Source organism: Lissotriton helveticus, chromosome 7 (genome assembly GCF_964261635.1).
Source record: "Lissotriton helveticus chromosome 7, aLisHel1.1, whole genome shotgun sequence".
In the NCBI taxonomy this organism is placed as follows: Eukaryota; Metazoa; Chordata; class Amphibia; order Caudata; family Salamandridae; genus Lissotriton; species Lissotriton helveticus.
Genome location: NC_136068.1, coordinates 1,292,351,674 through 1,292,366,254, shown reverse-complemented (window position 1 = coordinate 1,292,366,254; position 14,581 = coordinate 1,292,351,674). Strand labels below are relative to the sequence as shown.

General features: G+C 44.1%; 1 protein-coding gene across 1 annotated transcript in view; it reads right to left on the bottom strand.

The window, feature by feature from the left end:
• ITGB4 (integrin subunit beta 4) overlaps positions 1-14,581 on the bottom strand; it is a 293,817-nt gene that overhangs the window by 64,284 nt on the left and 214,952 nt on the right. The window contains exons 27-31 of the mRNA XM_078654540.1: positions 13,428-13,635; positions 12,420-12,583; positions 10,559-10,739; positions 7,683-7,820; positions 4,363-4,545 (exon numbers count right to left, since the gene is read on the bottom strand). Coding sequence (XP_078510666.1) covers positions 4,363-4,545; positions 7,683-7,820; positions 10,559-10,739; positions 12,420-12,583; positions 13,428-13,635 — 874 coding nt within the window. The remainder of the gene's footprint in view (positions 1-4,362; positions 4,546-7,682; positions 7,821-10,558; positions 10,740-12,419; positions 12,584-13,427; positions 13,636-14,581) is intronic.

Below are 14,581 nucleotides of genomic sequence, written 5' to 3'. Positions count from 1 at the left end.
ATAGCAAGGGAATGAAGCAAAATCGCCCAGATTACACCCCTGCACCGGCTAAGCCCCCACAGGTTTTGTACCCAGCTTCAGACCCACGCCACAGTGTGATTAAGACATGCTAGAATCGGAGGATATCATCCTTTCTAGTCCAGCAGAGTGGGTCTCGGCTGAAAGAGTGGCTAAATATGTGGTGGGATGGCTGCTCAAGTCCTTAGAAAAAGATGCCCACAGCCGCCTTCGGGAAGAGTGCCCTCGCCCCACCTTGGAGGTTAAGGTGGCCCTCACCCCGGATATAGATGCCAAAATAGCCATATTCTAAGCAAAGTATTTCCAAGACCTGGAAAAAGGGCATCAATAGATCGTGGTGTTTACACTAAGAGCCGCTTTTAGAAGCATTAGGTCCTATGGCCAAAATACCTCAGGTTCCCTAATCGCACCAGACGTCCTTCCCAACTGGGCAGAGTGAAGCATAGTTTTCATGGGGAATGCCAATTGTGCTCTGTCCACGGAGTGGTGCCGCTCTCGCCTGATCAAGGTAGATCCCAATTTGGGGGATCTTGCCTTGTTGGGAGCAGGAGGGGTTATATAAGGGGAGTTGTTCAGAGATTCTTTTGTGAAAGATTTAGTAAAACTTGTGGCAACGTTTCTGTTGTTAGACAAGGCGCAATCTAACATTAAGTGCATATTCACACCTCAGGTTTTCCAAGGGGCCAGACGAGGCAGGGGCTGCTTGACTGGCCACTTTTCCTACCCAGCACCCTCCAGGAGACAGTGCTCCGGACGTGGTCTGTACCAAACTACTGTGCTTCTCCAATTTCAATCCAACGAGAGGACAACGCTTACCTGGTTGTGGAGGATTCAAAGAAAAGCAGGCGGCAATGCAGGCTACGGTAAGTGTCCTTCCTTCTGCTAAAATAAGGTTAGAGGGGCAGCTGGGGCTGTTTCTACCAGCGTAGGTGGCGATGACTTCAGATGCCTGGGTTTTGCAGACAGAGCAGGGATTTCACATAGAATTTTACAGTTCCTACCAGCAGGCTTCCCACCCATCTGTGTTTCCTCCTGCGATGCAGCGTCCATAGATTAAGAGGATTTCGCCCCCTGCAGAAGGGCACCATCTGCAAGTCAGTAGTGCATCCCATGGGTTTTCTCAACAAACTTTTTCCTAGACGACATGGGCCAATGCTCTGAGAAACTGATGGCACACCTTCAGGCCCCGATAAACCTATTGCAAGGCCTGGGGTTCGTCATCAACAAAAAGAAGTCTCTGCTCAACCCGGCCTAAAGAGCAATCTTCCTGAGGTTAGTCATAGACTCCACATCAGCATCCCTGAGTCTTCCATCTTGTAAGATGGCGAAGTTCAGGCACGTGCTCCGTCAAACATTGGCAACCAGTAACAAAGAGATTCCAGTTCAAGCTGCACACCCATGCTTACAAAGCACTACACAACAAAGGACCAGCGTACCTCAACAAACAAGTGAACTTTCACCCAACCCACAAGAAACTTTGTTCCGGACTTCTCTCCCCGGTAGCCACTCAACGCATTCGACGAGCAAACAGCGGAGGCCACTCCTTCTCCCACCTGGTAGCTAAGACTGGGAACACCCTCTCCTTGTACCTCAGAGCCTCACCATCACTCCAGCAGTTCAGGAAGGACATCAAGACATGGATGTTCAACCAATAGGTACAGGCAGCATGATCCAGCAGCATGATCACACAGTGAAATGGGTGAAACAGTTGCGCTTTACAAATCCTGATTGAGTGAAATGCTAGCTAAGCCCCCAGGTCACTCAGAGAGATCGCCCACTTCATCAGTTAAGGCGATTTTTCCAGGCCCTGCAGCACCTCAAGAGATGGCACCTGAAAAAAGGGTCTAACCTATTCGCAGTGGGTTCCGCTGTCAGGCGAACCAAGAGAGGAAATAGAATGGTGGCTCTCTCTTATTGAGGTCTGGAACAGGACGGCAATCTTTGGTTTCGCTTCAGATCTGGTAATAGAATCGGATGTCAGCAGTTTTGGTTGGGGCGCAAGATGTGGGGATTTCTCCACTGGAGAAAGCTGGTCACCACAAGAACAGAACTTACATATAAATGTTTGAAGCGTCTGGCAGGGTAATTTGCTGTTCAGTGCTGGACGATGAACGGGATTCAGTCTTTGGTCCTACTAAAGATGGATAATGTCTCAGTGGTGAGATACATCAGTCACCTGAGGGGTACCAGGTCCAGAGCCCTGGTAGATATGGCAAAGGAGTTCTGGACTTTCTGTGTGGAGAATCAGATTTCAGTCTGGGCGGAATACCTCTTGGGCCAAGCGAACCGGAAAGCGGACTGGCATTCCCGACACCTCTCGAATTTGAATCTTTGGAAGCTGGACCTTCAGGTCTTTCACAACCTGATTGACAAATGGGGTCCATTCTCGATAGACATGTTTGTATCTTGCCTCGATTACCAGCTGCCACTGTTCTTCAGCTGGAGACGGGATCCGCAAGCTGAGGCAACAGATGTGTTCCTTTAAGTTTGGAGTCAGGAGAAAGGCTATGCTTCCCCCCCTTCTTGATGATCACCCAGGCATCCGCTCAGGTACTAAGGCAACAAGCGGAGGTGGTCATTAGAACGCTATTATGGAAGTCTCTGGTGTAGTTTCCAGTACTTCTGAAACTTTCTAGGGATTCTCCAATCCGACTCCCCCACTTTTCTCACATTCTGCTGAGTCTGGATCTTGAGCCGCATCTATTGGAACAAGAGGGGTCTTTTCATTTAATGGCATGGCAGATTACAGGCAAAGCCGGATACCCCCATGCCTTTCGCACCAGACCAAGTCCCTCCTCTCCAGAGCCTGGGCAGACTGTACCACCAAACGTTACAGTTCGTCCTGGATGAGATGGGTATGTTGGTGTCTGCGATGGGGCAGGGATCCCGTACGCCATGATGCAGTTCAGGTGCCTAATTTCCTGTCCAGTCTGGCAGAGGATGGGCTAGCATATCGATCAATTAACCCTTTCCGCTGGGAGATTTCAGCGTGTATACTCCTGTACATGGTGCCCCGATTGCCGAACATCCTTTTGTTTGCAGGTTGATTAGAGGGATTCCCTTCTCTCTTCCACCAGAACCCTGCTATGCAGTGCTCTGGGATGTTAACCTAGTTCTGAAACTTTGCTTGTCATGGCATCGATTTCTGTCCCGTTAAGAACTCTCGACCAAGTTGACAATGTTTTGATTACGTTTTGCAGTAGAATGGCTATAAATGTCTATTGCAATTTTGGTTCTTGCCTTTCGAGAGATGATGTTCTTTGCGTAAAAAGAGATTGTGGAATGGTCACTCATGCAGCCTGTCTTTGCAGGAAATAATGGCGTGAAACAAGATGGGGAAAAGGAAACTTAAGGCATGATTTGCGTGAAGAAAGAGGGAGAAAAGGCAGTGACAGATGACTATGGTGGGACCCAGCTACAGAGAATAAAGAAGGACTTATGGACTTTTTGGTTTTGTTTTCCCCAGTGTTTGTGGGAAAATAAGTTTTTTAGTACTTTAATGGCTGCTGTGTTTTTGATAAGTGATTAAAGCGAAGAAGGAAAGCATAATCCTCGCCTCCGTGTTCTTAACAGAATTGAAACTTATCTTCTCAGATCTAAGCAAATTTTCATTGCCAGTAGTCCTGGAGGTCACTACACCAGTACCTAATATGTCCATTTATAGGGCTTGCACAATATATATATTGTCTTGGAAGCACTGCATTTCACAATATGTGCAAGTAACTTGCCAATGCAACCTTGTGACCCAGTGCTGAATTTTTTTTTAAAGAGTAAGTCAGCATGTATTCCTCCACAGGTCCTTGCTCTGGTCACACGTGTGGCTGTGTAGGGCAGTGCATGAACCAAGTTTATGGGTGGACTAGAAAAGTACAGACACACTTTGAGGCACTCGCTTTCTAGGAGCATGAGCAACGCCACAAGAGGTGCACGCAGTGTGGTGAGGCATCACATGTATGCCATAACAGTCCTGTTGCACTGTGTGATGTGGGTGTGCTACATTACTTTGGGCATTGTTGCATGGAGAACTATGAGACATGCAAAGAATTTCTGCAATAAGCCGTAACAGATGTCTAAAAGCTTTTCTGCAAACTGGATCAGGAGCACAACAATGTAATAAAGTACCTCTGGCAGGATTATGTAAATATCCGTGGTTACCATAAATAGTAAAGAGACAAGTTTTTAGTTGATGTAAACAAACTATACTGCTGGATTATGTGGGGTTGGAAGGAAAAAGACTGCATTACACCAAAAAAGAAACTGAAGTGGGTAGTGGGAAGAAGCAGCAGATGTATTAATGCTCTGGGCATTTGTAGAATGTACAGTCTCACTAATTAAGTAACTTACTGGACATGGGCCGTTTAGGCTGTGTGGCCAGGTTCATGGTGGCCTCCCTCTCTGGCCCCCAGCCAGCTCCGTTCTTGGCCCTCACGGTGTAGCGATAGGGTTGTGACTCTCGCAAGTTCTCGATTAGAACCGTCCGCTTCTTGGCTTCACTGATCAGAACCTTCTTCATTTGGCCGATTGATCCTAGAGAGAAAATGTGAACACATTCACTTACCCTTCATTGATTTGGCTAATGGATATACCTGACATTTATGGCTTCATAAGACAGCAGTAACATATCACTCTAAGAATATTTATTATAATCTTTTCAGTTCTCTGGTGACTGCCACAAAAGTACCCTAACATACATCGCCTAGTAATGTGTGTCTCCTAGGCATACAACTTATAACACTTATTTCAATATAACTACTCTCGCATAGGGTACTAGAAGAACGGCTATTTCTCGACTGTGGAGCGAAAAAAGGAATAGCACAAACAAACAGGTATGAAAAGGGAGGGACAGAGATGGGAGCCTTGGGGCACAACAAAGAAAGTGTCCCGAACCACAGCAATATGAACCAAATATAAACCATTTCCACAGAATTTCTCTTACCCAAAGTGCACTTGTACCACTAGGTGGTGGTCAGGCTATATGACATGGACACGAGCTCCCCCAACAACAAAAATACTTCTCAACTATCTGAAAAAGATCAAGTCAGTCCTTTCCTGAGGGATCTAGCTGCCTTAAGCTTCATAAAGAAGAAAGTGTTATTACCATGGAAAACTTTTAGCTGAGGTGGATGCCACACTACAACTGCAACACTGAATGTCAGTAAGTCCTTTCAAACCTTCCCCTACTTGCGCCATTTCTCTTGCAACAGCACCTACTCCAGGGAAAAAGAATATCCTTTTATTTTCATATTGGATTCCCTACTTCAAAGTCACTGCTTCATACGATAGCACCATGATTGTACCACTGAAGAGGGAGCTGTCAATTTGGATCGCAAGGATAAACGGTATGCTCTTCCTCATCAAGGGAGGGCAAGCATAGTCAGGAGGGGTCAGATGATCCAAAAAGAAGGTCATAAGGACCTTTATAAATATTACATCTAGTGTCAGAACAAGTCACTCTAGCACAGGAACGTTGGTCACCCTCGTAGCATTGTTTAAAACCTCATATGTCCCCACTAACGACAGCAGAGCTTTGAGGGATCCTTCCTAGAATATCATATCAACACTTCCTGGAACTCTGAGATCAGTGCACCAAGGCCTCCTGCCCTTTCTGGACTTGTTAATCTATGGAGGACATCACTTTCTCCACCACTGACAGCTGACCCTCCACCAGCTCCACTGTAGACTCCATGCCACCATCGATTTCTCTACCTCCTCCAGGTTTCTTGTGATAAACTCTAGCGCCTATCATTTTGTTTAGACCATTTGACCGCTTTTCTCCAGGTCATTATGGATACTGTTTCTAGATCAAGACTTTTGTGTGACAACCTAATACATTTTGGGTGTTGTAGTCTTTTCACTTATCTAATGAGACTAGCACATCTGAAAACAGTGATTTGTTGATGAAAGGTTTAGGGCTGGAGACAGTGTCCTTAATGACCAGGGTGAGTTGGTTACCTGACCATTTACAAGCTCTCCATTGGACATTTCTCTATTCTCCTTCTGACCATTTCTCCTCCATTAGGAAGAGAAAAGTGTCATGTTCATCTTTTAGGTCCGCTTTCCTGTCATTGTGTTAGACAGCTACAAGGGTACGAGCATGCAGTAATTTATCAAACGGTCTTCCTTTGCCAGCTCTGCCTCTCTCTCTCGCAGTCAGTTAGCTTTTAAGTAGGTGGTAGTTTAACTTGTGGCTGTGTTTGTGAGCCAGTGTGAGAGACAGGTTATGAGACAGTGTGGCATGTTAGGCGACAGAGGCAGGTTAGCTGTGAGTTAGTGAGGCATATCTGGGTACAGCAACAGATAGATTGTGAGTTGGTGGCATGTTGGTAGCTGTGGAACATTGAATGTGAAATGGTACATTCATAACAGTGATTCAGTAACATGGAGAGTGATTTGGCGTGCTTGTTCTTGTAGTGCATTGAGACTGGCTGTAAGTTAATATGCAATGGTAAAGTAAGAAGCGATATAAGTTGGTTGATGTTTTTGTAGCTGTAGTGTGAGTTGGTGTGGTGCTTATTTACTGGTACAAGCAACACTACTTTTAGGTATTCAGTAGTGGGGCCAAGACAAATGGGATAGAGTTGGTGTGGTAGGTGTCTGGAGGTGGTTTGAGGATACAGACTACTAGTTGAATAGGTATTCACTCTCTATGTGTTTTCATAGTCTAGCACTCATTGTCACATCAAGTCTCTCTCCCATTTGCGGGTAATCACACACTATACAAACTGCCCTTATTATAACTCCTCTCAATGCCGCCCCTCCACCCAATGGAATCTAGCTGCACACAGAGAGGCAGCCTAACGCTTGGGGCGACCGAATGACCCTAAGTAATCTAGATGCACACACATTTAAAACTCATCTATGGTAAGTACCTTGAGCCACGAGTTTTCACTTGTGTCACAGTTTTGGAATTTCATTTCTTCAACTAATACAACATATTTTAGTGTATAAATGTCCCATCTGACAACAATGGGAGCTTTAAAGCTGAGATATACCCTGTAGGCATAGAAATGTTAGTACAATTTCTGAATTTCTGATATACAGAAGTCCTCTGCAGAGCAGTATTTGTATAAAGTCTTCTCTTGGGTGACAGGCCGAATATGAAGCACAACCATTGCCTAATGATCCACTAGGTAGAGGATGTAGGACATCTGTCAGAACAGCCAATTCGAGAGCCCAGGATCTGGGCTTGAGTCTCGGCGTCGGCTCAACATCCTGTGATTCTGGACAAATCACTCAATCACCCTGTGCCTATAGACAGCGTCTGGATACCCTCACGGGTGATAAGCCACACTATATAAATCTATAGATTTCATTTTTTTTTTACCATATTTCCAAGCCACGGCCAGATTTCTGTATTGGCGGGAGGAAGACGGGAATCAAGCATAGGATAGGAGTCCTGCTATATGCAAGGGATGCATGGCTTTGTAAGAAATGCTCCTCGCTGAACCACAAGACCACAAGTTATTCAAACTGACGTTTCTGAAAATCTACCAGCAGATAACCAAATCGATCTCTCTCTTCTCCATCAATGTGCTACAAACTTACTTCTAGCACATGACTCGCCTTACCTACAGCTCATTTAGGTGGGTTTAGATCAAATCTTGGGTCATGTTACGTGACAAACTAACTGTGTTAGAACAGGTAGGAGGGAACTCTTGACTTACTGTTGTCCTCGTTGACCAGGCCGTGCGAAACCTCATAGGCTGTTATTTCCCCATTTGTCTCGGCAGGCTCAGCCCAGCTCAGCTGTGTGACAGTGGATGATATCACAGTGAAGGCCAGCCGCCCTGGCTCGCTGGGAACTGAAGATTGAAAAAGAGATGCGGTGTCAGAAAGTGGGCCTGGGCAAGGATATTCCCACCTTTATGCTGGTGGGCCTGTGAACACCTTGAGGACTAAATCGCTTCAGGCAGGGTAACAGGAACATGGGGGATGGAAATAAATACAATATTATAGAGAGCCAGACAAGTTATTTTTGTTTTAATAATGAATGTTAAATATACATAAAAGCAATGGAAACCTGCTTATATGAGAATATCTTTTTAGTCTTTCATTGTCAACAGCATAACTCATGTAATTAAAGAATAAGCTAGAAATGAACCAATAAACAGTAGAAACATTTGGAATTTAGAAAATGGTAAAGTTTAAGGGCCTTACTAAGAGTGTGGTGGTCCACGGATCGCTAGACTCCCTGTGGTGGTCTTCCGACTGCCCTATTACAACTAGAAAAGTTGGGCCGCCCTGGGACTGCTGCAACCGCCAGTGAGCCACCATTCCCTGGTGGTTGCGTGGCTGTCCTGAGGCCGCAAAATGTTTGGCGCGACTGCGGCTGTCCCGCCAAGCATATTATGAGTTTCTTCACCACGGTATTAATGTCTGCAAGCGTGCCATGAAAACCATGGCAGGGAGGAAAAAATGGGGCCCTACGGGGCCCCCTGGTACCTCATGCCATGTGGATGCACACAGGGGGCACATGGTATGCCCCCCCCTATGTGCCTGCACCTGTACCAGCATGGCATGGACTGCAGCAGTCCATGTCGTGCAGGTACTGCCTTTGACGTTCCTATTGTAGTGCCTATTTCATAGGCACTACCCTGGGAACGCCAAAGAACCGCCCGCCAGACAATGAGAAAACTCCTGATCTGGCGGGCAGTTCGTACATGGGTTGGCAGAGCGGGGCGTCCCACTTCTGCACCGCCAAACTCGTAATGTGGCCCTAAGCTAGTGTGATTTGTTAATGCCTCAACTCGATGTACCTTCTTCAGCACTGTGCTGGTGGGGTGAGTGCTCTTGAATTGGCAGAAAACTGATGAAGAATATAAATGAAAATGATTTGAATACTTGTAGGGGAAATACGTGGATGCAATTTATGAATTAAAACAAATAAAACGATCAGAAAGTTTGGCAATTCATTTGTCCACATTATATGGAATGCACAGGTTGAGACATACACGTTTGTAGAGGGTCCCCTCGGACCTTGAGTTTCGTCTGTACCAGTGAAAGAATTCACCTATTCAAGTTTGCATGCAAGACTTGTAGCACTTGTCACGTTTTAAGTTTATTTTGTATGTGAGTCAGAAGTTGGAATACACCACCTATAAAGTAAGTTTGACAAAGTAAACATAAAAATTGGTTTAAGCCAAGTATCTGATTATGTGCTAAATACCAACTGATATGTACCAACTGTGATATGTAAATCCTCATTAGTTGGGCAGATTAGGGTGTTGTATTTCCCACAAGTGGTAAATAACATTGCCCCAGGAGGAGATATCTACCAAGTGGGGTAAATAGCTCACATTTCCAGGTTTTCAACTTGAAATTGGGTCATAGCGTGCAGAATCGGTATGTAACACACCAAATTCCAAAAATGTCTTTTTACAGGCCCTTTACCCCGGATACCTTTTGGCAGATTTGACTTGTGATCTGAAAACTGCTGGATGTGATAATTAACATACAAGTCATAATTCTGATCCCTGAGTAAACTCTTGTTTAGCCCTTAACTTTGTAATGAGAGCTCAAGTCTGCTGAACAGCACTATTCCAAAATGACAAATACTCCATATTTATAGTGCTCCCACAATACGAAAGATCCACCTCAATGCACTAAGAACCCAGTGAAATGTAAAACTAGAGGTTCTAATATTTAGAATGATTCTTCCAAATCAACAGGAGTAATATGAAAAATGCATTAAAAACGTAAAGAGCAGGGTATCCCACTGGAACGTAGGTGAAGTATTGCATTTTTCATCCTTCACATAAACTTCTTTTGAACCAAAAATGTATTCATTTTGGGTGAAGTCGTGTGGGTGTGGCCCCAAAGATACTGGTAGGGATGGGAAGTAAGCGGCTTTAATGGATACAGAACCTTAGGTTCATTGAACATGCTGGAATGTCCCTCAGCTCTCCAGATTGCAAACAGGACATCAATCAATCTCCCAATATAGTGCACTCTGGTTCACATATCCACAGTTTTCTTGTGATCAACTCTAGCTCCTTTCAATCCTCAATCTGGCTGAACAGAGGCACTGAAGGGACGCCAGTACTAGTAATGCAAACACTTGTCATTTGGGCATTCACAGATTGTCTCTTCATTGTGGGATTGCATTTTTCTAGCAACAAAACACATACTGGAAAAATATTTTCCCTCCAAACCCCGTTAAGAATCCCTCTAAGCACCCATCTATCTTTAGAACCACATATTTACTGTGGTACTTTCCTGGTTTGGAATGGAAGAGGAGGTGGCTTACCGCTTAACCAATTCACATTGCTGATGGAGAATGGGTTTAATAACATGTCCCAAAATACGACAACATGTAATGTGTTTCCCCCCACAGTTGAAGCTTCTGCAACATGTCTATATCCCAATACCAGTATTGACGATTCCACAAATGAACTGGAGTCATGTAAACCCGCCCCCTTAAGGGATGGTGATGGAAATCCTGAACAATACCATACACATGAAAGGCATCTGCTACTGAGACAGAAAAGGCTTTCAAAGTAGTTGTCCTATAGTGCACTAAGCTTCGAATGATGTATCTTACCATCCTCCAGAGTCTGGCAGTAGACCATGTCCGAGTAGGGGCCCTCACCCTGGGAATTGTAGGCACATACGCGCATCTCATAATCGCAGTAGGGGTAGAGATTGACCAGCTCCGCTGAGGGTGTTTTGGTATCGACAATGGTGGCTCCTGATTCTGGATCTCCTTGGATCCAGTATTTCACCTGAAATTAGAGATAATAATTAATGTGCTGTCCATGTGTGCATGCCTCACTTTTGCTATCCTACCAAAACACTGTTGTTTAAAAATATTTTCCAACAAAAATATTCTAGCCACAAAATTGACCACTACAGTATTGTGCATGTAATTATATATAGGCAAGTATAGAAACCATATTTCAAACTCCACATATATGTACCTTGACATTATAGGGTGTTAAGAATAGTATATCTATACTTACCTATATGTACTTGCCTTCACAATATTGGGGTTGCCAATATGGCTATAACAGTTTTGTACAAGATATTTTACATAAAACTCTCACTTTCTGCACCCATGTACATGAAGATGATCTCAAAGCAAGGCACAATATGAATCACTACCCCTAATGACTTACCTACATCAACAATTCGCATACAGACATCCCTCACATGCAGACACCCTCTGTGCCATGTGGTTTCGATTCTAGTTCTCCTCTACATACAAACACATCAGACTAACGGGCATTATCTCGTTCCTTAATCCACATTTCAACCACATCAGTATATACAAATGCCATCTGATAGCTAGACATGAAATTCCTTAACTTGCTTCTACAATTCTTGTACATACAGACATGTTTTGCAACCAGGCATGATATAGCTCCATGTGCCAAACTACCAGGTCTCCTGCACATACAAACATTTCCATCTGCTAAGCGTAATAGGGCTCTCTGTGCAACACTTCCAGCACTTTTGTATATCAGACATGTCTGGCAACTAGGCATGATCTGGCTCCTTATGTTTCGCTTCTACCACCCTTGTACACCCAAATATGATAGAGCCACTCGGTTGGACATGCTGCTTATGCCTCTTATGGATACAGATGGCACCATAAAGCCAGGCACGATCTGTAGGACTTAATTCCAGCATATCCGTTCAACAAATTGATCTCTAGAGCACACATCACAGCCTGAACTTTATATATTATTTCCAGGAACTTGATATATACTAAAGGACCACCATGCACTATCTGCCGCCTTCTATGCCTCGCTTTCAGCACCCTTGTATAGACAGACTCTCTGGCTATCGACCAAGTATGATTTGTCCATATATTTCACTTTCAGAAGCTCTGAACATGCACACATCTCCATTTTTCTCTTTATTACACACTGTCAGCATGCTCCACCCACAAATGATTTCAGGGATAGCCACAATCTTCTCATTATGCCTCAAGTCCAGTATCCTCAAAAAATCATACAGCTTCCTGCAGCCATACACAATGAGCCCAATTATGCCTCACTTCCAGATCCACTGTGTACACAAGGTCTCATAGCCAGGGAGCACCCCTTTATATTCAGATGTCTCTGTCACCCAGACTGTCTGTTTCTTACGCCACACTTTCAGCACACCTCTACACAGATAGTTAAATGAGGTATAGCACAGCCTGACACTTATCACCCACTTGCTCAATTTCAGTACATACATATAGTGGTCTGAAAAATATCAAATCTGGGCGTCCTGTGCATAGTCAGGCATTCCAGTGCATGCTGGAAATCTCAGGCAGCAATACATCTCCTTCCCCTTCTTTGGACATATATAGTTGATTTTTTTTGTGCGTTGACAGTTAGAGGCATGCTATTGCAGTAAAAGGATTGCATTCACGGTTTGGGTCATGATTATGCCTGTCCTTTTAGTTATCCTACCTTGTATCCTGACGGTTTCCCTTGAGGCGGCACCCAGTTGGCTCGGATCTTCCTGGCGCTCACAGCCTGGGCATTGAGGTTGATGGGGGCACCCAGTGTGCCTCGTGGCGAGGAAGCATGCTGAAGCTGCTCTCCACCTTTAACACCACCTTTTATGATAGGCTCTAAGAAAGGATGGAGAGAGAGAGATTGAGGTGAGAGTAGTGTTACAGTGCTGTAACTATACTAGAGAAGTAACACCACAAAAGTGTTTCTGTTCAAGGTAAGGGTAGATGACAACAGTGTAGTTGAGAACAAATGAACAAATAAAAGGTCCAAGAAAATGTTTGAGGGAGGAATAAGGTAAGTGTAAGCATAGGGTAACAAAACACAAAATCTGTAAGCACTAGCATTTAATGTCTTATTTTAGATTGTTTTAATTGTCAAGGTAATGCCAGGATTTCGAAATTATTTAGTTGGATGCTTAAAATTCTATATTTCAATATATCAGTGGAAATCTTGGTATGAACTGAAAATACATTGGTGTTTTGGCTGACCAGCACTAGTCGTTGTTCTTTAAAACATTGTGTGGCCTCTTGAAGCAAATTGGAATAGGCAAACAGAACGTGTGCTCATTCTTGCAATGACAGCATGGTAGAGCTCAATAAGATTTTCCACACAGAGTAGTTTTTGGAACAAAGGGGTGAAGTCTCCTGATGCACATCAAACAATTATGGTGATTAAAACACTTAAAATTGACACACATAGGGGAGTTAGACTGTCAAACTATAGCCTTCTGCCAGGCCCTCTGAAAGCTTCAGGCATCATTGATGTACTGGTGTCTTCTTCCCCTGGGAAGATGTTGCTAAAAGCATTTTGACGACCCCCTCAATTCCAGCAAGAAAACACGCTAAAACTCAGCTTGATGCACAGTAGTTCACAAAGGAGTAACCCTCAGACCAAACCCCTTTTGACATACTTTTCTTGAGGCATTCATAAAGTGGCAATTCTCCAACGAGTTTGGCTTACCCGTAGGGTCTGCAATGGTAATAGTGGTCTGGGGGTATTTGCCAATCTTTGCCCCAAATTTGGGGTTACTTAGGTCCATTGCAAACTGCTTGACTTGTCCGTTGCGGAGCAGCGTGTCCATCTCAGAAAGCTCCAGCAGCTTCACAGGGATCTCTTTGCGTGTCTCATCCGGCTGGAAGATCAGGTCCCCATCTGTGAAGAGATAATCCTGGAGGGAAAGAGCAGAGGTGTAATGTGGAAGGCACATTTACCAGGAAGACAATTGTTTCTTGATGTGAATGAGAATTGAACAGGATTACAATCTGAGTATCAAAAAAGAACTTGACGCATTAGAGAGCTTTAATGTTGGGAGGTGCTCAGGGCAGAGTTCTCAGGCCATACGATACCCACAGAACAGTTAGAGTTCTGTGACATCACAGATGAAGGTGACAGGAAACACTCACAATGATATTACAGAGGACACAATACATAAAACAGGACACCATATAGAACAAGGGCAATTTTCTTCCTTCCTTCATTGAAACACAGGGCATTGAGGAAAGCCATGATGCCATGAGATAAAATGACCTGGCTAATCCTACTGCAAATTGCTCCACTTCACCCCATTAAAAACATGAAATAAAGAGGCAAAACAAAAGAATGTAAGCCACAGTAACCCCACAACTATGACTAATGAAGACATTTGAAACAGCGGTTAAAAACATATAATGAGAAAAGCACCTAAAAGTGGAACCAATATTGCCTAAGTAATAAAATGCACACAAAAACACAAAACAAACAAACTAAATTCCGAGTTAAGCCTGTGATCTACCCACTGTCATAACGACACAACTACACTTGAAAGAATTTTAGATCCAGGTGCCATCAAACTGCAAATAAAATACCTAACCACAGCCAATGTTGAACAGCAATCTGTAACACACAGAACCAAGGGCTGGTCAAAGGTTCCATGACATCACGGACAGAGGTTATAGGAAATGACATTGTAAATGTCCCTTCATTCCCAGCTGCTAACGTGCACATACAAAGACACATACACACACAAACCCTCCCCCCACCTCTTCATATAGAGGTTTGCTGTTGGTTTTTTTTCAATACTTGGTAGGTTTCATCCTAAGTGGCAGGCAGTAAGCGGCAGGCAGTAAGCGTATGAG